Below are 22706 nucleotides of genomic sequence, written 5' to 3' on the forward strand. Positions count from 1 at the left end.
GACATATGCACGGCTGCACGCTAAAGACAAATTAAGTACAAAGAAAAATGGTAGTTTAAATTCCAACCGGCCTTGAATCAAGCACCAACATTCCAGGCGCGTTTGGCTGACACATATAGCATTACATCACACGGTAAAAAAAAAAAACAATACAAACGTGCATCTATAGCTAGCACAAATTAAAGAATATATATAGCTCGACTGCCAAGGGCAGGCATGCATACATGCATATTGTAATGGAATTGCGAAAATGATGAGAAGAGACGCGACCATATTGTAATCTGTATTCTAAGGACAACAAACTCGACCGCCCACGCTTTCATAGGTTTTTAAATAAGGGGCATATATATAAGTACGTAGTTGTACTTTTGCCGATCGATATGCTACAATGCATGCATTAATTTGCTTCTCGTACCTAGCTAATATATATAGTCTTGTTCTCGATAGACGATTGATCGATTTAGACATACTCCAAGGTCTTGAATCCAAGACAGCATTCTTGATTGATGATTAACTGAGAACTAGCTGCACCCCGGCCGGCTCATGCATCTGATCCAACGAGTATCGAGTAGAGATATATATCTGACTATCTACTGCAAGGATAGATCGAGAGCTCGTTTTTAAGTTGGCCTAGCGACCTGTCGATCAGGAAACACAACACATTGAAGATGATCAGAAACACACATACACACATATAAATGTACTCCTCATTAAGCAGGAAATTAAGAAGATCACAACAATAGCTAGCTATGCATTTCACAATTCACACAAACATGCATGCAATTAATTAAATTAATAGTAATTAGTTTTGCACATTTCAAACATGATACACATATATAAGCATGAATGCATGCCTAAAAATGTGGTGCTTTCATGAAGACGAAACTGCATTGACTGATCGGAGTAGAGAGAGAGCGATGAGACCAGCTAGTAAGAGCTTGGAGATGGATGGTTACCAGAAAGTAGCTCTCTCCGATTTGGAGGCTCTGCATTAGGATTCCATAGTCGTTGACTGGGAGGAGGGCCCCAGTAGAGTGGACGAGCATCACATCCTGGCCGAACATGGCTCGCAAGTCTATTGGACCCCTCGGCATCTCCATTGGGACTCCGTTGATGAACACCGTGATCGTCGCTGGAATTAGCAGGCAATCAAACCAGCAACCAATCAGCATCTAGCCAGCATATATATAATCCACTCACAAGAAATATCAACAGCTCATTGACGACAAAATTAGCAACAAACAGATGCAGAAGCTAGCCAAACAAATTATCCAATGATGAGATTATCAATATCGTTAATTAGTTGGTCGGTACTCGGTACTACCGTTTACTCCCCAGTTGGGAGTTGGGACTTTGGGACCTCTAATCCTTTATCATATTGGCATATGCACCTAGTCTATTTGATTCCAATAAGAGTTCTGCAAATGCATGAGAGGATATTCTGAAATTATATTGTTGCTCCATCTGCAATAGCATGCATGGGCATTACACACATTTGCATGCATGCGACATGCATGAATTATACTGTGGCTTGTTTTTAGCTCAGAATTAAGTAGCTAGTTGGTAAATTAATTGATGATAGATTGTACATATAACATGTCAGTAAGAAAGCAAGAAAAATTACCAAAGTAGGATGGATTGCTCATGCATGCATGCATTTAGTAAATCATAATAATGTAACCAAAGTTACATTGCCAAAATTAATTTACTATTTGACATACAGGCATCAAATGATTGGATCATTCATAAACATGTGTGCTAACTCTATTGTGTGCTACATGGAGCTTCAAATGGATATAATTGACAAAAAAACATATACACGGTGAGAAGAATCTGAAGACAGTTGGGTGAGTGCATGCATGCTTAGAATCTATGGAAAATTACTAATGTGTTTATTTTGTAATTCTCATTTTTGGGTATTGGTTAATTTTTAAAATTGTATGATACATCCTAGAATTATAGGAGTATTTCCTCCGTCCTATAATATAGCAACATAATATTAGATGGGACACATTCTAATACTACGAATTTGGATAGACTATCTATCCAGATTCGAAGTAGGATATGTTCCATCCATTACTAGATTCTTATATTTTTAAGATGGAGGGAGTAATTTCTAGTGTATGCATATCATTAACACCCCAGGCAAGGCTCCCTAAAATTTTGAAAATTGTACAATTCAGTCTGGAATACACCGTACAAGTAATTAAGAACATAGCTAGACACAAGAGCAAGGCTTCGCAAAACGTAGGAACATATCATTGTGATCTTTCAAAAGGAAAGTGTCATGCATGGTGAATTATTATGTAGTATGATCTTATGTGCCGGTACACTAGCTAGGAAGTGTAAGTTGTAACCGAAATAGTATAGTGAAGAGCTAAAGAACAAGAACTGACACAATTAATTATATGGAAGGCCAAATAAAGTATGCACACGCAAAAGATCCAAACTAGATCTCCTTGAATTCTGCAGCACTACAATACAAACAAACAAAATTTTAGTGGTGAAATGATCAGCATATTTACACCTTCATAAGTTTCTTCGATCAGGTGATATATGCAGTATAGTAGTAGAAATCACAATAACTTGTAAAATCACAAGAGTAAGTGTGTTAAGATTAGAGCCATTTCGATGAAAAGATGAACAAATTAATAAATAACCTAATCCCTTAAGCGATCGAGACATGGGAAACACATGCATGAGAATACGAGATTGATCGGTGAGTACTGAGTAGCTAACCAACCAAATATTGAAGGGAAGAAATAGCAAATTAGCAATGGCCAAAACCAAGATTGATGTGGTAACTGATCAAATCACCTGCAGGTAATTGGCATGAGTAGAACTGCTGCTGCGCGGCGGTGGCCGCGGAGCTCGGCGTCGCCGGCGAGCTGGCCGGCGAGCAGCGAGGGCTCCCCACAAACCCCATCTGCCTCGAGATGGCGAAGAGATCGTCGCTTCCCCCGCTGTCCACCACATCCCCCATCAGCCCGGGCGCCAGCGCCGACGACGCCGACGCGGACGCGCCGCACGACGCCTGCAGGTACCCGCCGGCGCCGGAGGCCCCCGCGCCGTGCGCGAACAGCCCCAGCGACGAACCTCCCGTGCTGCCGGACGACGACGACGAGCTCGCCTGCTGCTCGTACTGGCACGCGCTCCCACCCATGGCCATGGTGTGGACGACGGCGCCGGGCGGGAGGCCCACCTGCACGGTGGCGGCGCTCGCGGCTGCGGGAGAGGTGTTGGCGGATGGGGAAGAGGAAGAGGCCGCCGCTGCGGCGGCGGCGGCGGCCGCCTGCATCTGGCGCTGGCGGCGGCGCGAGCGCGAGCGGCGGTTCTGGAACCAGTAGAAGACGTTGGCGTCGCCGACGGCGCCGAACCTCTCGAGCAGCTTGCGGATGCGGACGGTCTCGTCCTTGGGCGGGTTGACCATGCCGCTGTTGAAGATGGACTCCAGGATCAGTATCTGCTCCGGCTTGGGCGTCCACCGCGACCGCACCGGCTCGCCGGCGGCGCTCCGCCCTCCTCCTCCACCGCTTCCCCCGCCGCCGCGCTCCTCCGGCGGGCTGCCGCCCGACGACTGCCTATCCGGGCTATTACTGCTCCCCTCCATCGATCGATCGATCGATCGTCGGGAGATAGGGTAAGTAAAAGATCGAGCGTTGGTTACCTCGGAATCTTGGTTCTTGGATGTGTGTGTGAGTGACACAACACGAGTTGCAGCACGCGCTACGTGTGAAGCAGTAGCTAGGTTTCAATAAGCGAGAGAGGATCGGAGTAGTATAGCTAGCTAGCTTGAGAGGAGGCAACAACAATTAAACCATGCTTGCACACTCATGTCCTTGTGAGGGGTTGTACTTATAGGAGAAGGGTTGGCCTAGGTAGGGAAGGGGAAGAAGAAAGAATGTCCTCTCAAGCTCTAGTAGAATTAGATGGTGCCTATCCAGTGGAGTGGTGGAGGGGAGAGTAGAGGAAGTATTAATTGCGGATGATTATTATTTACTGATAGTAAAAAAACATATATAAAAAAGAAAGATAAATGTTGGTTTGGGGAGCTTAGCCAGTACTAGTAGTGTTGGTTAGGTGCCAATCAGACTAAGCTAGCTGACTAGCTCCCTGTTAGTCTGATCAGTAATTTTTAAGTGCAGATTTTGGTAACATTAATTTAATTGGCGTTGCCTGACTGAGCTTGAGGATTATTTGTGCAACTACTGAACTTTTGGGAGTATTAATTAATTAATTGTATATGTATGGAAGCAAACCACTGTTGTTGATTGGTCTGAAAAAAATCATATTTTTATTGGGGGTACTTACTGGTGGAGAACCCACTGGCATTTTTGCTTATATATGCTATAGCTTTGATGGAACTGATAATTGTGTTGTTAGCAATTACTCTACTAAGTAGTACTTGTGTGGTGAGAAGATAATTAGGCCTTATAGTTTAGGAGAGACCAGGACTCCAGGAGAGAGTAGGTATGGCATGATGACTAAGATGCCCATTGATTACTATTGGCTGGTTTTATGCGATAGTTGTAATGTTTCTAGCGATAGCAACGACATTGTCAGGATGACTTAAGTAGCAGAAGGCAGATCACAAAAGAATCTTTACCTGGTGCTTTGCATCTAACCCTCATTAGGTCTGCCTAGCTAGTACTACTAATTAACTACTAGTCCTTCGGCAATTATATATTTTGGATATAGATATATGGTACAAATCAATTATACACATTCCATTTTATTCCTTCAATATGTTTATATATATAATGCTCCCTCTGTTTCATACCAGTATTATAATTCGTTTTGATTTTTCTTTTTTATTATTTTTTTTAAGTTTGATCAAGTTTATAGAAAAATTTAATACATCTACAACACCATATTAGTTTCATTAAAACTAACTTTGATATATTTTTATAATATATTTGATTTGTGTTGAAAATGTTACTGTATTTTTTTATATAAACTTGATCAATCTTGAAGAATTTTAACTTAAAAAAACCTCAAAACGACTTATAATATGAAACGAATGTAGTAGTCATCAACCGTGCATCGATCTGCATGGGCACAACATGCTTTTATTTGATAAACTCAGAAATGTTTAGTGTAGAAACATTTATTTTTTTGCGGGGAGTGTAGAAACATATTGGATTTAATTTTTCTCTATAATGCTTGTACCAAGTTTATGTATTTAATCAAATTATTTACAATAAGTCTAACTACATATATATGCGTGCTGGATAGCATGCACATATAGACTGCCTTCTTGAAATAGCTTCTGTGATCAATTCAGACTCTATCTCAATATAATATACGGGTGCAAGCTGGTTTGATTACTTTGTTTGTTTTATCATGCCGCGGTCTGTCTAAACTTATATGGAATTAATCTGAATGCAACATATTGACTAGAGACTGCTATATAATACACTAATTGTAGAGATTGATCCAAGCTACTTGTAGAATATACTACAACCTCCGTGCAAAAATAAGTGCAGTCGTGAATATCCGTGTCCAACGTTTGACCGTCCGTCTTATTTGAAAAATTTAACAATTTTTTTTAAAAAATAGTCACACATAAAGTATTATTCATGTTTTATCATCTAATAACAATAAAAATATTAATTATAAAATATTTTCAAATAAGACGAACGGTCAAATGATGAACATGAACAATGTAAAACTCCACTTATTTTGGGACGGAGGGAGTCCTAGCTAATTACATTGATCGTATAGTTAAGAGCATTTTTCTCTTTTTCTTGATTAATGTGTGAAATTTTAGCCTTTTTTACTTATTTGGGATTAACTTTGTTTCTTAATTACAGGAGATCCTCCAATTATTAATTAGTATAAAGAAAAATGTGCATCATCCTACCTAAGTATTCAACTGTGCAAATTATATAATTGGATGCTACAGTATACTCTAGCTGATGCATGGTTAATTATCTTCAACCGTTAGTAGTTAAGTTAGTTATGAGTTTCCTGAAAAAAAAATCTCGTTATACTTATAAGTTCTTATATATATATATATGACACTCATATAGGGCACCATGGTGCCCAGGCACCATGGTATCAAATGCACAAAATCACTCAAATTTTTCAAAATTTTCAAATTGTGAGTATATACCTAGTTATAATAATTCGATTCATACCTATACCTATCAACAAAACAACTCAAATTTAACTTTATTTTACAATCCATGATTACATACCTAACTAATTATATGTATGGATGCTATATACCTAGAATCAAAATCTAACAAAAACAAGTTCAAATCCAGTTCAAACTTGCTTTGAACTAGTTGGTAAAGTAGTTAATGTTAATACCTAAGTAATTGAAAAAGTTTCATACTCATTTGAATTGGGTATATACTCAATTTCAACAATGGTGCCCGGGCACCATGGAGCACCAAACAAATTTACTATATATATATATATATATATATATATATATATATATATATATATATATATATATATATATATATATATATATATATATTCCAAACTTAAGATGCTTTCAACTAATATGACCAACGTACGATTGCCGTCTTAAATATTTCTAGCATATATACTAGCTAGTTTAATTTGTATACATATACAGTACATCATATACATATAGTTTTAGAGCTAAGGTCCATGATCAACGGGGTATGACAGATTAGGTTCCTCTCCAATCAAATGGTGATCGAGCTGCGCATCATATCGATCAACATCACCAAAAGAGCTCGGCTCGTGGCCATCAAATCGCACAGACAATACGGAAACAAATAAGAACAGACATCCGTGATTGTGTATTTCTCGTTCAACGCTGGAAAGAGAAGCACATCAGTTTCCACTACGATCCCCAAATTGTCTTATCCTGGTCGAGTTGTGGGCAAACAAATTATTAACAGACACGTACGTCATTCAACCACCAACTGCTTAACCTTTAAACAAACCTGTGTTATACTACTATAGTACTTACTGTGTTCAGCATTATAACTCTACCAACGTAGCTTATACTGTGCTGTACAAAGTCCACAAAGGCAACTAAAAGCGGCGTAGGGATCCTCTGTAATTTAACAACGAAAGCAAGACCAGCACAAATTTCATCTTCTCTCTTTACAAGCTAGCGTGCCTCAATTAGATTGTGACGTTCTGAACTCAACATAATCACTATGATGTAGTACTGCTGGCCAACAGTCCAACATATATATGCTAGTTTCTCCTTTTCTCTAGAATTTTGAGCTGAACAATGTTAATTCTCGCTTTCGCCAGACATTCCCCCCTACGTATGTCTCCAGTGGAAACTGAACTTATTATTTAGAGTAAATTTCACAAAACCCCGTGTTTTAGGGCTTTTGTCACACAAAAACATAGGTTTTACAATTTGTTTCATGAAACCCCAGGTTTTAGATCAAGTAAAATGTTTCATAAAACCCATGTACAAACTTACATCGTTTATTTGCCTAATATATTTATATGTAATAATTCTAAAAAGAATGTATGAGATACTTTTTAAGTACATATATAACGTTAGTTGCTTTTTTACAAGCGTTGATAATCATGTTTTGATCATTTATGTGTATATTTAACCTATTATTATATTATAATCAGCAGGTATTATATTAAGCTTTTTCAGCGCAAAATTGAGAAAAAACAATAAAGTAGACGAGAAGAATATGTCCTTTTAGCCAACTAATGTGAATTGATGTTAAAAAAAAACAATCTTATGTAATAATAAAATATAAGTATTTTACATGAATATGAGGTTTCTGGAAACATTTTGGCTCAAAACATGGGGTTTCGTGAAATAAATCACAATAATTGGGGTTTTATGTACGTAAAGGGTACTCTAATATTTGGGGTTTTGTGAAATTTACTCTCCTTGTAATATCGTAACCACCACCGCGAGCCAGCAGCTCCTCTCACAACACCAGGGAGAAGATGTATAAATCCCAAAACAAATGGGATCATACAAAAAGGGAAAAAAGGTAACTGAGGCATTTTTTTTTCCAAAGATATATACTATAAGTATATTTTATATAATTAATAAACTAGTGAGATTTTAGAATGCATTGGTTGGAATACAATTTTGAGTACAAACATATTCTACATTTTAACCCAACTAATAGTATGCATACCAAATGCACATATAATAGTATTATTTTCGGTTGGGGATTTGTCCAATTACCTTCTTTTATTATTCAGTTAAAGAACTTGTTAGTTTTGTGTCTTATATGGTAGAGGCTGGGATGTAACAAATTTTTATTATCTAAAATAATATTCTTTTCGGTAAGAATATACATTTTGTATTTATTTTCCTAAAAAAAGGTTGGGGGTACAACTGTACACTCATATCCTATATAGGTCCACCACTACACCAAAGTTAAGTGTACATTGCTGTTGCTTTCTCGCAATGTACTGCATATATATTCAAATGACAGTCACAATCATGTGAAAATACTTCTCAACATGTCGGCACGCTGGTGAGTTGCCAAAACTGTGTATCCTTACAATAGTTTTTTAGTTTTTACAAAATCTTTGTGCATAAAAACTTGACGGATGCATGCTAGTTGAATTTACATTTTGAGGAATACCACTAATTATCTTCTTAGTATACTTCATCCACAAGGTCGCAATGCGAAAAAAAATGTTAAAGGAAGGAATTTTCCAGCAAAAGGTGCATGTTTTATGTCCCCAAACACCAGTAATGAGGAATTTGCACTTTTGAACGAATGTCATGCTCTATGTGCAAGAATCCAACACACAACCAACAAACTCTAGCTCTGCTGAATCACCATATATATGGAATATATTCACATCAAGTTAAAGCTAAAAGATGCACTCTAGCCACCCTTCTACGTTCTTTAGGTTAGATGTTCCTCTAACAATCACTACCCAAAGAGAGTCCAAATCACATGTGCTGTTAGAAGGTAAGAGGGGACAGCTGGGTCCCTCAATTTGGCATGCCTCGACCTTATTAGGATGGTGTGGTTGCTGGGCCACCCTGATCTGCAAGCTTTACTTTCTTAGGTATCTTTCATATGCCCCTGCCTAAGTATAGTTGCCTTGGCTTGGCCCTTGGCCATGCATGGGCAGGATTTGGATTTATGAATAGGGATTGTGCAAGTGTTGTTGGGTCTGGCCTCAACTTGAGGGGGCCATCCAAGCTCTGCCCGTAAGCCTCAGGGGGGCGCATCGGAACGTGGGTCGCCTCTGCCATGTTATCCTAGACGGCGGATTCTTTGTTTGAGCACATCTTGAGCACCACCATTGTGACATCAGGAGTATCATGCCATGTCATCCATTAAGAAAAAGGTGGCAGCACGGTTGACTGGAGTTCATAAATTAAACTAGCAAGAGAAAAATATTACTCCCTCCGTTTCACAATGTAAGTCATTCCACCATTTCCCACATTTATATTGATGTTAATGAATCTAGACATATATATCTATCTAGATTCATTAACAACAATATGAATGTGGAAAATGCTAGAATGACTTACATTGTGAAACAGAGGGAGTACTACCTCTATCATATAATAATTTAATCTAGTATTGAATGTGACATATCTTAATACTACGAATTTAGAGATAGTTGTCTAGATTTATAGTAATAAGATATATTACATCACATACTAGATTAACTTATTACGAGACGGTCATGGAGACAATATTGAAAAATGTCAAAGATACTTTATATCTTAAAGAGACAATATTTACAAATGTCACCGGCCGATCATTTAGATATCACCGTATACGCAGCCAACGATACTTCTGATAATTAAATATTGTATTGTATATAGATGATGTAACCAAAATTATCGAAGACCATAAACTCAAACTCATCAACAAGTTCATATATTGCACCAGTACGATACTCTCTAATATAGTAAACTTTAGCATCTAAAATTTAAAATATAACATATTCTTTTTGTCTATATCATTTTCTCGATCAATCATAATCTTACAATCTTCACTTTATTCGCCTACTTTATCTTCTTAATCTGTTATGATATTTGTTTTCATTTAATTCTACCTAGTTTGTTACCATACATATTAAATCTTCAAAATCCTTGTATTTGAAAACGAAGATAGTAGTATATATATCTAAAGTTTAACGTAGATAGTTGTTGCGCTGGCCGCCAAGCACTAACAATTTAGGCAGTGTTTGGCTGCTTAAATGCAACTTTCGGCTCTATCGTTTGGCTTATTTACGGAATAAGCCAAATGGTATATTTGCAAAAAAAATAATTTGAGAATAAAACTATTATATACATGTTCTTAGCAGTCTAAAAGCATTGGCTGAAAAATAAACTTTAATGAAAAAGCCCCCAAATTAACTCGAAATTAAAAATTAAAAATTTAAAATTTGACTAATAAATAAATATAAGTATAAATGAAAAGACGAGGCTGGTTGTGACTTGTGCAGTGGCAAGCTTAGGCCATGTTCAACGCTCCAGCGTGGAGCGTGGTCTCACCACGCCCGAGGTGAATATTCGTGCCACGTCGCCCGGGACTGCACCTGATGCTCTGCTGAGGGTCGCGTGGTTTGGGCAGCTTTTGGGCGAGACACGGGCGAGGAGCCACGTTGGGGAGATGCCTCGCCCCGAGCTGTCGCCCCGAGTCGTCGCTACAACTACCTCCCACGTGAAGATGGCGAGGAGCCGAGGAGGTAGACGGGGAAGAAGATGGATCACGGCGGCGCTCAATCCGTCGCCGTGCGCTCGATCCACCGCGGCCGCCGCTCAATCCGCCACCGCGTGCTCGATCCACCGCGGATGCCGCTCGATCCGCCATCGCACGCTCGATCCGCCGCCGCAGCGCCTCGATGCGCCGCCGCCGCCGCCGCTGCCGCCTAGGGCCGGGGAGAGTGGCGGCGCCGAGAAGGGAGAGCCGGAGATCTCGAGAGAGAGAGGATGGGGAGGAGAGTGGGGTTGATGTTTATATATGTATGTGATTTTCAGGGGGTATACTGCAAATATAGACGTATATGCAAATAAAATTAATCCAAGGATCTAAATGTAAAATGTGACCGACTGATAGGTGTTGCAGTGCAAAAATAAGATGGGGATATAGCTTACACTGTGTAAGGTATATCCCTAGCTGTGTGCTTGATCACTTTTGCTATAGGGGTGCACCCTGTATTGGGCATGCCCTTTGTGGAGCTAGGGGGTGTGCTGCTTGCATGTAGTAGCAGCTAAACAGGGCATTGGGCGCATACCCTTTGGCACAAAGGATCTGCGCTTGTGTGGTCCCACCGTCAGGGTGACTAGGGCTGACGTTGTGCTGAAGTGACTACACCCTAACCGACCCAGGCGGAAGGGTCAGTTGTTGCAGCAGGGAGCAGCAGCCATGCCACAGGTGAGCAGGGAATATCACCGGGCGAAGGCACCGATGACGACAGATCCGTAAAAATCCCCCCCTCTCATCCCGCTGATCTCGACTACGTCTCGCATAGTCGCATCGCACCCCCCTCGCTAGCTACGAGACAACGCTCTCCGCGGCCGCGCGCGCGGGGTAAAAGCTACTCCAGGAGCAACCAAAAGAAACTCCCAAAAGGCGACGATTAGGCTGGCGGAGCGGCGTGCGGTTGGCCCCGTGGGTCGGTCGCGCCCGGCCGCGTTCGCCCAAACCGCGCAGAGCACCACAGGCCGCACCGCTGGTGAGTAGCGACGCATGCAATGCACAACGCAAGGGGGGGCCCGGGCGGGAGATGCCGTGCCGCTCGCGGTCGCACGCGCGCGCGCGCACACACACTACTGCGTCGCGTCATGCGCCCTGTCGCTGCACTGTTGCCTTTCCTTTGCCGCCCCGCGCGCGCCTCGTAGTCGCCCTCGAATCCGGTCGAGGTGCTGGCCGAGTGGCCGGTCGAGCGGGCAACAACGCACACGCATGGGGATCTGCGTGCGCCGGTGCGCGGTGCCGGCCGATCGATCAAAAGTTACTGCGCGCCGGCAGCCGGGAGCTCCAGTTTGACCCTTTTTCACTGCTGCGCCCGCCCGCACGCACACGCTGACACGCATGTTATTTGGTTGGCTGGCATTCTCGTCTAGGAGTAGATTATTGATGGATCGATTTGGCTCAGTGGTTGGGGATCCCGATACATGCATCAATCATATGCGTCTCAGACCGCGCCAATATTGCGCCAGAAGTATACTACCGCTTCGGCGCTTCGTGCGGAAGATTACGTGTACGTACTGTACAATACAAAAGAAGTATACTGCTGCTAGTACTAGTACTACTGTACCGATAGCCTACTACATTTGTCCCATAAAAAATAAATTTAGAATTGAATGTGACATATTCTAATACGATGAATTATATCTAAATTTGTAGTATTAGAATATGTCACATCCGGTACTAGGTTGGTTTTTTATAGGACGGAGGGAGTATAGTGTACTGCATGCAAACTGTTCTCTCCATCCACAAAAGTTAGATATTCACATTTAAGTTTTTTTCTAAATAAGTTATTCCTATTTATCCCTTTATACATTCAAGATTTAAATAAAGAGATAATAAATGTTTGATTAGAACCTAAAGAGTCATCTAAATATCTTGATGATAAAAATAATAGGTGTAATTTTTGTTGATAGAGGGAGTACCGTTACTCCAAGAGTGCAAGAGTACTGCTTCAAGAGTGCAAGTCGTGTCCTACAGTGTCCTCCACAACCTGGACCGTCGCTTTCCCAAATGATGGTCGAGACCTCGGGAGACTTGAGACTGAGTACGGAACCTAACTGTTACCAAATGTATACTACTACTTGGCCCCATTAAAAGAACATATATACTATAAGTTCCTATCGTTTCTTAATTAAAATTTGGACTCTTTTGGTGATTAAATTAGATTGGACTCTACTGTTCCTCAATTGGTAGTGTACACCTTATTTCCTTGTTTCAAATCTTCTCTTTCACGAGTGAAATATGGCCCAAACACTCGGCAGTTCCGGGTGGACAAACCGGCCTTCGACGACCGGGACACATGCAGAAATTCCATCGATCGGGTGTACGTACGACTTACTACTACTAGCTTGTTGCTCCTGCTACTTCTCATTGTCCTACCAAACCACAATGATGCAAACATGCCTAACACATTTGACCTTATTTACTTTGCTGGGCTGCTAAAGTTGTTACTTGTTGCAAAGAGAAGCCAATGGAATCTTGCGTGAAAAGCTGCATAGGGTTAATTAAGCCACTTAATGCAATGATCAATTCACCAAACATAACCCTAGAAACGAGGGCACGAGTTAGGCTTGCATGATAGAGCACGCCACATCCATTTGCTTGTAGTGAAGTCAACATCGATAAACATATATTGATCCATTTATGTATTGTAAAAAAAATAAAGAAAACACTCAATGTCCACTTGCATGGTCTATAAATTGTCATGTCCAACAAGAGAAACATATCAACACCATTGATTCTTTGGGTTCTACTCCCTCCGTCCTAATATAAATGTACTTAGTACCGGATGTGATACTTCATAGTAAAACGACAGAAAACTGTCCAAATTCGTTAGATAGGCAGCTGTCTAGATCGTTGTACTATCAAATATCATATTCGGTTCGGTTTTAGGTGCATTTGTATTGAGAAGGAGAGAGTAAATTATAGTAGTGGTGCCGAAAGAAGAATTTGTACAATAGTGATGGTCATAGATCCATCAGATGTACCCTCTGAATTACTACAATATTAATGTTCCACAACTGCCATCTGTTGTTCTAAACTACCTCAATTGTTAAATAGATGACGTCCTAGAATATCGATCGTGCGATCAAACATCAATATATTAATTAATTAATTAATACATGCAAAAATATATATTACAATTTAACATAGAAATAATATTGACATATTTATAATAAATTAAAAATACTTTCATACAATTATGTTTAATATTTTTTTATAAATTTTAGAACAAGTAATGTTGCCTACTTGCTATTAGAACAAACATCTCGTCAAGCTTTTAAAACTTCAATCATTGATTTATCTTGCTCTATGGCTGATAAGCGATAGAAAAAATAAATGAAGCAACTAATTAGAAATAACTTATGGGTAAAAAGATATATGTGTTCTTATAGATTTAAAAGGCCAATACTAAAACTACACTACGATAAAAAATATATTTTAAAGCTATCTCTAAACTTAAGTTCCAAAATTTAAATTTTTGTTGTGGCTGATAAACCAACAACAAACAAAATGATATGGCAACAACCTTAACAACTAGATGACTAAAAAATATTACAATCTAAAGACGGGATTTGATAAATCAATTACAATAGTAAAATAGAAATTAGCTATCAAAGCTAGTTACATTTTGATAATCGCGTTGATGCCTATAACAGCTTAGCATCTGTTTTTTATTTGAGGAATTACGATTATGCATGCATTTTCATTCGTGCAAAGATTGGTCTGGTCAATACTGATTACAAGTAAAATAATAATAGAGGTAATTAAAGGAATACCACTACCAAAATAACTTATTGTCCTTAATAATGATGGGACAAACACTAACCAAAAAGACTGGAATAAATTCACCCGTGCCAGCATTTTCTTTATCAAAGGGGCTTCATGTCGACGCGACAGCTGCGGCATTAGCCGTGGACTTTCCGCGAGCTCATGGCCAAGATCGATGAAATGGAGGATAACAATGTGGAGCATGAGTCATTGTAAACTTTTGGCTCCGTGTCGGGGTCACCCTTTTTACGCTCCTAATGATTGTGCTAGTATACAATTAATACAGCCATGAGCCTTATAGAACCGTTTACAACTCTATGCAATTATGCGGATATATTGTTTAATTATGCGTGGTAGCACATGCTAGAAAATTCGCCAAAAAGGCCACTTACCTGAGCATCATCAGACTCGTGCAACTGAGATAGCATAGCAGATAATGATCAGTACGACAAATGTAATACCTAGTTTAATTAGCAGCAGCTCGTTGTTAAATCGGCAATGATTGTTATTCCTTCTTCTTCTTCTTCTTTTCCTCTCTTTTGTCGTTAGCTGGAGTACATTAATTAATTGAGTAATACGTCGTGCTGGTCTTGATAACGTGTTTCTGGTCCGATTAGTTTCCTCGTCATCCAACAGCAAGTGCTAGCCCTGTACCTAAAAGAAGTCCACATACAGAGAACAGAAAACTTGTACACTCCTACAGGAACTTTTCAACCCGAGATGTAGGTTGATCATCGTCTTTTTCCTGCTGGAAACATGCATGTACAAACAGTGTACTACTACGCATGCAATGATTACACCAATCGATGACACATCACTGTGTGGCGCAAAGAAACGCCACATATATGTCCTCTGCTCCTGCTTCTGCGCATGTTGCACTCATCAGTTCTGGCTTTTTATATACATTCTTGATCCAATAAAAGTTTTGGTAAAAAGAAAATGGAGTAACACACTGACGAGTAGGGGTAGCATCAACTGAACACATGCAGCTGGTACACATTCTCGGGAATGGAACAAGGGAGCACAGAGATGTTTCTTTTTCTGAAGAAAACAAGATTTGTCTGAACTTAACGAAGAGAACAACCCAACACAGAAGCAAAGACTGAGATGATCGGTCGATATATATATATGTCACCTCCGACACAGAACGTTGCGCGCGCGGACAAATCATTTTCTCTCCACCTAGCTAGCGTGGGGGGACCAATGAATAGCGTGATTCGATCGCTAGAGAAAGAGAAGCCGCATGCATGCATGGATCATATAGTCCCCCCCTAAAAACACTAGTAAAAGCGGCCAAAGTGCGCCGCGCTCTAGCTTAGCTACAATACCATCGCTGCTCATAGATACCTCAACTGCGCCCCAAAAGCCAAACCAGCGGCTACTTGCATGTGTGTAGTGCTTGAAAGAAAGCATATAGAGAGCGAGAAAGATTGCGTCGTCTTGACCTAGGTTCTTCCGGAAACGACTGATTTCGCCAAGAAGCTGGCCAATTATTAATTGTGAGGGCACCGTTATATAATTCATATGCTCCCTCATTTTTGCATGTCAGTTACAAAGTTATAAAAAAATTAAAAACAAATTAGTAAGATAGATCAATATGTGATGTATCTTTTCATAAATATACATATTTAAATTCAACTTATATAAGTAGGCACAAAAATAACAAATTTGACTATGAATAAAACATGTAATTTGCGACCAAATTTGTTATTTTTACTGTGTATAAATCGAATATCAACTTGCATGTTTATTAAAAAATAAATCATATATTGATTTATCTTGACAACTTTTTTATAACCCTATGAACGTCATCTAGAAAAATAAGGGGATGTTTCCTCGAGAGACAAAAATCCACTTCCCCCTCCTGTCCTAAATATTACTATGTGTACTACTTTCATTTGCCTTTACTTGACTTTCACTTTTTTTGTATTTTGAGTTTTTGACCACTAGTTCCATGAAACTATGGTTAATGAAAGTCTAATGCTTAATTATCTTTAGGACACAACGTACTTTAATATGGTATCTTCTTTTTTCCTATGCATGGTATAAGCCTAATTCACCCTTACATTATTATTTCTTTATTTTTATTTTCCCGTCTTTTTCTCTCTTTTTTTTTCTGTTATATATATATATGTGTGAGGGCAAATTGGATAATTCACCATAGATTTTGTATGGAGGATGATATAGCATATCCATATGGTGATTATGATGTACCTAGCTAAGGACTATATCAGTATGTACCGCAAAAGTTTAAATTGATCCGAGAGCGAAAACTGTATGAATTATGTTGGCTATTTCTTTCATTTACAAACTTATTCTTGATGGTCAAATTTTTAAAATTTTAGCCAAATATTGTCTTATTAAATACTCCATATCTATGATTAGAGAGAGAGAGAGAGAGAGTATAACGTACACTATAGACATTTCCTGATTTCCAATTAATAATGGGTTATTTGCTGAGTTGTACCTCTAGCATATATATTTCTTGCGTCTGCCAACAGATTATTGAGAGTGAAGAGACGAAGTACAATGCGAAAAAGAGAATCAGAGGTTCGTATGCATAAGTATCTCATCACCAGGAAATGCGCCCCTTCTGTTGTCTTCTCTTCCCTTAGCTCTCCAGCAGAATATATGTTGGCGGACTGGCTGTGTATATATACACGAGCTTAACTTATTAGGAATATGAAGAAGAGTATATGTATAAATATATACCCCAATAATGTCCTGACTATTTTAAACGAGTGACTAAAACTGAAATTCTTGGAGAGTAAAAAGAAGTGTGATGTTGGGATTAAATTAAATAACACATGGAGATCGATATAGTCGGATGAGAACGACCAGACCTAAGCTAAAGCTAGCTAAGAGAAAAAGGTGTCGAGATTAAGTAAGCGCAAACCATGAGGTTGGTGGTCGGGTCAGTACTCAGTAGTGTCCCTCTCACTTCTCAACACCGATCTGTTCCCTAGAAGCAGGATATCTGCAAACATCGCATGCCGGCTCTCACATTGCACTAAGCAATGCTTGCATCCATGGTATGGTGGTCAGCAATATCTGCTTGACCTGTGCGCCATGCTCGCCAAACTGCGTGGAAGCTTTGGCTGCAGTTTAGCATGCAACTGGGTGTATGTAGTACTCGTTATCCCCTTTGTCAGTAGTTGGATCAGCAACGGCCGTCCTTCACTTGCGGATTAAAGTACATATACATGTAGCTAGCGCAATATCAGGATTGTGGCCTAGCTTGTGGGTATGCGGAAATTGTTGCTACAGTTGCAGTACGCACTACAAAAATGGCTATAACAGAAGCTAGGTATATGGGAAAGTCTTTAATTTCAGTTGTGGATGAGCACTATTTCAGTTGTAGTAAGTAGCAGATTGGTTCTCAAGGTTATGGCACATTTTTGTCATCTTGTCCCGAATTGTCCCGAGTATCTGCATGCAGTTGCCCTTTGTAGCATACATGCGTTTGCTCTGTACAAGTTCACCTTGATGCTGAAAGGAACCCCACGCTGTCTGAACATCGACCCTGAACTGGCCCTATCTCAATCGCGTCCAGCACAATTCATTGTATGGTAGCAGCTGACTAGCTGTCTCAATTCCCATGTGCTTTGTTAGCCGACATCGGTGCTCTTAGGGATCGTTCGTTCTGGTGAGCTAGAGCAAGTTTAATAATATATCCCACCACTAGCTCCAAATCATCTATAGCCAATGTAATAGCCAATTCATACAATAAATACTTACTATATTATCAATAGCTGGTCCCACCTGTCATATACACATTATGTCTTGGAGCCCGTGCTGCAGCTAGCTACAGATCTGTAGCCCGCTACTCTTCTCTCTCTTCTTTTATCTCTTTAAAATATATTTATAGCTGGCTTATAGCATGCTATTGTACCTGCTCTTAGGGTGAGAAAGTACATCGTAGTCCGCACGCACGCTTCCCAAACTACTAAATGATGCACTTTTGACAAAAAAATTTCTATAGGAAAGTTGCTTTAAAAAATCATATTAATCCATTTTTAAAATTTAAAATAGTTTATACTCAATTAATCATGCGCTAATGGCTCATCTCATTTTGCGTATCTTTTCAATCTTCTCAATCCCTTATCCCTCAAACCCACCCTTAAAGTAGTTGAAACCGCCGGTTGTCATCTACTCTGCTTCGTCACTCTGTTTGCAGATTCTACGTTCTCCTGTGTCAGGCTGTGACCATCAGCTCTCACACGGTTTCAGTTAATCAGTTTCAGTTGTTGTCAAGAATCACACAAGAAAGTTTCTCGCAGGTGATCTGGATCGCTGGGCGAGAGAGAGACCAGAGAGGACACTGGTGGACAAGAAACCGTCACGGCGTCACGTCTCGGCCGGCTTACTGGGACCCCTGGTGCGCCTAGCTAGCTCCCATATGCAACCGAGAGACCGAACAATGACGCTGTCGCGCTGCCGTTCTGGCGTTCTCTTGCCCCATCGATTCATAGGCATGCACCAGACCAGGAGAACGTACGACCCTGTCTCCGCCAGCGGCAGCCGGCAAGGTTCGCTGCCGCATGCCCGCATGCGGGCGTGCGCCGCGCCATGGTTTGCCGGTGGAGCAAAGCGCGCGCGGTCTGCTCGCGGTCGCGGCCGCACGCAGAGACGCGCGAGACGCGCCCGATCGATCGATCGGGCTGGAGCTAGCTCGCGTGCCGTCGTGAGACGACAACGTCGCCCCGGCCGGCCAAGGTATAGCTCCGGGATCTCGGGCGTGTCTCCGCGTGTCGGGACGGGACACACCGCGCGCGCGAGCGCGACGGCGCGTGCGTACGTGTTGGCCTCGTGGCTCGTGGGGGCTCTCGCACGAACGATCGATCATATCGATCGGTCCTTCTTTTCTCTCGATCTACCGGCCCGGCCGGAGTCCAATCTCTGTCAGGAAGGCTTTGCAGGTTGCCGCTGCGCCTTTTTCTGGCCGGCCGTGTTCCAACATGTGTTGTGTGTAACACACCATAAACAAATCGAAAAATAGTCAGTTTCTAAACGTGGAAGTATACCTGCTGCGCGCCCATGCTTTGAACTTTGACACGACTAACGAGTGTGTGGGGGATCGGAGTAGGAGGTGTCAAATTCGCATCTGTGAGAACGGTTTAGTCAGGGAAAACGACGCGTGTGCCCGAAAAACTGCATAAAGTTTTTGGGAGCTAGAGCTGTGGCGGCCGAGCTAGAAGTTCACAAGCGTGACGAAGTCGACGCGGCGGCGCAGGCGTGCGTACCGTGTAGCGCACCATGGGCCGTGCCGGTGAGATAAAAGAAGGCCTCTCAGCGGCAGCCGGCACACGGGTCATCACGGTGCCCGCACGATCGCTACGGTTCCACTAATATATTGGGCTTGGCTACATTGAGACGGGTAGGGAAAGCATCTGATCTACGGAGTAGTCTTCTGGCCCATCCAGGAGTTATGCGAGGTGGGCCTATCACTGAGGAAATTTTTTGAAAGAATAAGTTTACATTAGCTCCCTCTATTTGTTGCCCAGTGTGAGTTATTAACTAAAAACTAGATACAACACATCCCAACTTACAAAACCAATGCAAACGAGGTTCTTTGACAATATTTTCCTGGTTTTAACTAACGTGACGCCTATATAGCCCATTTAACTAGGTCTTCGTCCCCCTTGTGGTATAGATGTGATGCTTACATCACAGTTTAATTAGGAAAATAAAAAAGCAAAATTGAAAATAAAAAGTTAGCATAAAATATACGGGGACCACATATCAACCAAACAGAAAAGATAAAAAATAATGGGACCCACATGTCAGTGGGCCATACTTCCTCTACGTCATCCTCTTTAGCTCTATCTCCTTTCTCAACCAGCAAGTGTGTGTAGGGAAGGGACGAGGTGGGAAGGCCGGCGAGGGGGACGGGGAGGGAGGAGATGGGCAGACCGAGGGGCGCCGAAGCTAGCCACGTTGCACACAGGCGAGGGCGAAGCCGGTGCAGCTGCGATTGCGCATGCGGTTCAAGGGCCCGCTTCTCCCCAAGCCATGGTTCACGTTATTGCGCAGTAATCGTAGTTACCGCGCTTACCGTGAAGGGAGGGGATCGGTTACAAGTGGTTAGGGTTTGAGAAATTTTGAGCAAATTCAAATTTTTGGAAAAAAAATCAAAAAAAATCATAGATGTAGTTCTTGATTTTTAATGGTAGATGGTGAAGAATTTTTTTTTGAAGAAGAGTAAGATAAAATCAAATTTGAGGGCAAAACCGATAATTGTTTAGGGAATAGAAAAAAGAAAAATGTATTGGGGCTTCATTTTTGTATTTTACATCCACAAGGTAGGTTATGCAAGTGTTCTATATATTCTTCCCCAATTTCTGTATATGTTTTCTGCAAATATCGCAGTTACTGCGAAACGGCCAAATTTTTTCAGACTAAATTCACATAGTTTTCGGCGGTTATCACGGTAACAGCCTTACCGCTGGCGGTGGGGGGGGAGGGGGATAACCTCTCCCAAAACGGTAAGGTAAACCTTGATCCAGCCATACAGGCTCATCGTGGAGGCGAGCGGGCCACAAGACTGGCGTGAAGGACACTAGGCGAGGGAAGAGCTGGGCACTGATAGGGTGGCGGAGATGACATCAATGCATGGCGTCCTCGCCATGGGCGTCACTCCCGCCCTATCCCCTCGCATCTCCTCTACCCCTCCGGTGTGTCATGGTCGACAATGGCGGCGCTCGGTGATGAGCTCGAGGAGATAGAGTGAGGTGGAGGAAGTGGGATATTGGGTCCTACTATTTGTTATCTTGTTTGACTGACATGTGGGCTCCCATATTTTGTTTTAGTTTTTAATTTTTAATTTTGCTTCTTTTATTTTTTTTCTTCTGAATTAAACTGCCACGTAAACACCACGTTAATGTTACGTTGAACAAAGATATAGTCAAATGAATTATATAAGCATCACTTTAACCAAAACCAATAACAATACTATCGAGAGATCTCTTTTGCATTAGTTTTGTAAGTTCGGGATAGTTGTATCTAGTTTTTAGGTTTAAGTACGAAAATTAGATTGGGCGACAAATTAATAGACATAAAATGAACTTATTCTTTTTTTAGTGCCTTGGGAAGATAGTCATGAATTCAAGTCTTCAACATGGCGGACGAACTTCCCCATGCCTTGGGAGCATGAACCGTCGCGACGTCAATTTACTCCTATCAAGTTCGAACACTGGTGGAGAAACCATTTATACTCCCGGTTGGTAACCCCCTTTAGTCCCGGTTAGTCCCGGATTCATAGTCCCGGTTGAAAAACCGGGACTAAAGATACCTTATCTTTAGTCCCGGTTGGTAACACACCAACCGGGACTAAAGAGAGGGTATCTTTAGTCCCATTAGGTCTTTTTTTTTCATTGTTTGTATTTTCTCCCAAATCAAGTGGGATACATATCCCCAAATCAAGTGGTATACATATCCCCAAATCAAACCTCAAATCAAAGTAACATCCCAAAACATTCACATCACAAATCTTAAGTTACTTATACACACAAATCAAATACATCACAAATCTTAAAAAAATTACACACAAACCAAATACATCACAGATTATACATCTCAGATCATGCAATAAATCACAAAATTATACACCTTAGTGAATCACAAATTGAAAAAAAAAAAAAGATGCCGGTAGCGGCTGCCGCCTGCCGCCGCTCGCCACTGGGCCCGTGCGCTGCCTAGCCGGCCGCCTGCTGCGTGGGAAGGGAGGAGGGGGAGGAGAGGGCCAGGGATGAGAGGGGAAGGGGAGGAGGCGGAGGGGGAGGAGGAGGGAGATCGATCTGAGAGGGAGGAGGGGAGGAGGAGAGGGAGATCGATCTGAGAGGATAAGTGCGAGGCGGTTGTGGAGGAGAGGATAGGGAAGAAGCGTTGAATTTTAGTCCCGGTTGGTAATACCAACCGGGACTAAAAATCTTCTAGATCTTTAGTCCCGGTTGATAACACCAACCGAGAGTAAAGTTAGGATCTTTAGTCCCGGGAGTAAAGATCCTAGGGGACCTGACAAGGCCTGACAGGTTTAGAACCGGGACTAAAGATCAAATATGCGCACTATAGCCATCAACCGGGACTAAAGATCATCTTTAGTCTTTCTATTATTGATTTTGGCCGACCGACCAAAAATAGTTTCTCCACCAGTAGAAGTTTGAACGAACATGCGGAATCTGCCACCGTTCCGTCTTCCAAGTTCCAAGTGACTACAAAAGCCAACAGTTCTGCACTTTTGCTTTCACCCACAGGCGCACCGCTAGCCCACTACTACCAGCC

General features: G+C 41.4%; 1 protein-coding gene across 2 annotated transcripts; it reads right to left on the reverse strand.

The window, feature by feature from the left end:
• Positions 1–3836, reverse strand: LOC127767857 (WUSCHEL-related homeobox 6). Of its 2 annotated transcripts, XM_052293319.1 has the most exons (3): positions 2818–3836; positions 957–1132; positions 1–638 (listed from the first exon to the last, which is right to left on the reverse strand). In XM_052293319.1, the coding sequence occupies exons 1-3, from the start codon at positions 3608–3610 to the stop codon at positions 621–623; spliced, it is 987 nt and encodes a 328-aa protein (XP_052149279.1). In that variant the 5' UTR covers positions 3611–3836; the 3' UTR covers positions 1–620. The 2 variants fall into 2 exon arrangements, with proteins under 2 accessions (XP_052149279.1, XP_052149277.1); XM_052293317.1 differs by lacking the exon at positions 1–638 and having other exon boundaries at positions 663–1132.
• Positions 3837–22706: the final 18870 nt, after the last annotated feature.

Source organism: Oryza glaberrima, chromosome 3 (assembly GCF_000147395.1).
Source record: "Oryza glaberrima chromosome 3, OglaRS2, whole genome shotgun sequence".
In the NCBI taxonomy this organism is placed as follows: Eukaryota; Viridiplantae; Streptophyta; class Magnoliopsida; order Poales; family Poaceae; genus Oryza; species Oryza glaberrima.

Excerpts from the sequence above, each read along its gene's own strand:
- LOC127767857 (XM_052293317.1), bottom strand. The coding sequence starts at position 3,610 with ATGGAGGGGAGCAGTAATAGCCCGGATAGGCAGTCGTCGGGCGGCAGC. Across the intron at positions 1,133-2,817 it reads CTCATGCCAATTACCTGCAG|CGACGATCACGGTGTTCATC; the intron begins GTGATTTGATCA and ends TGCTAATTCCAG.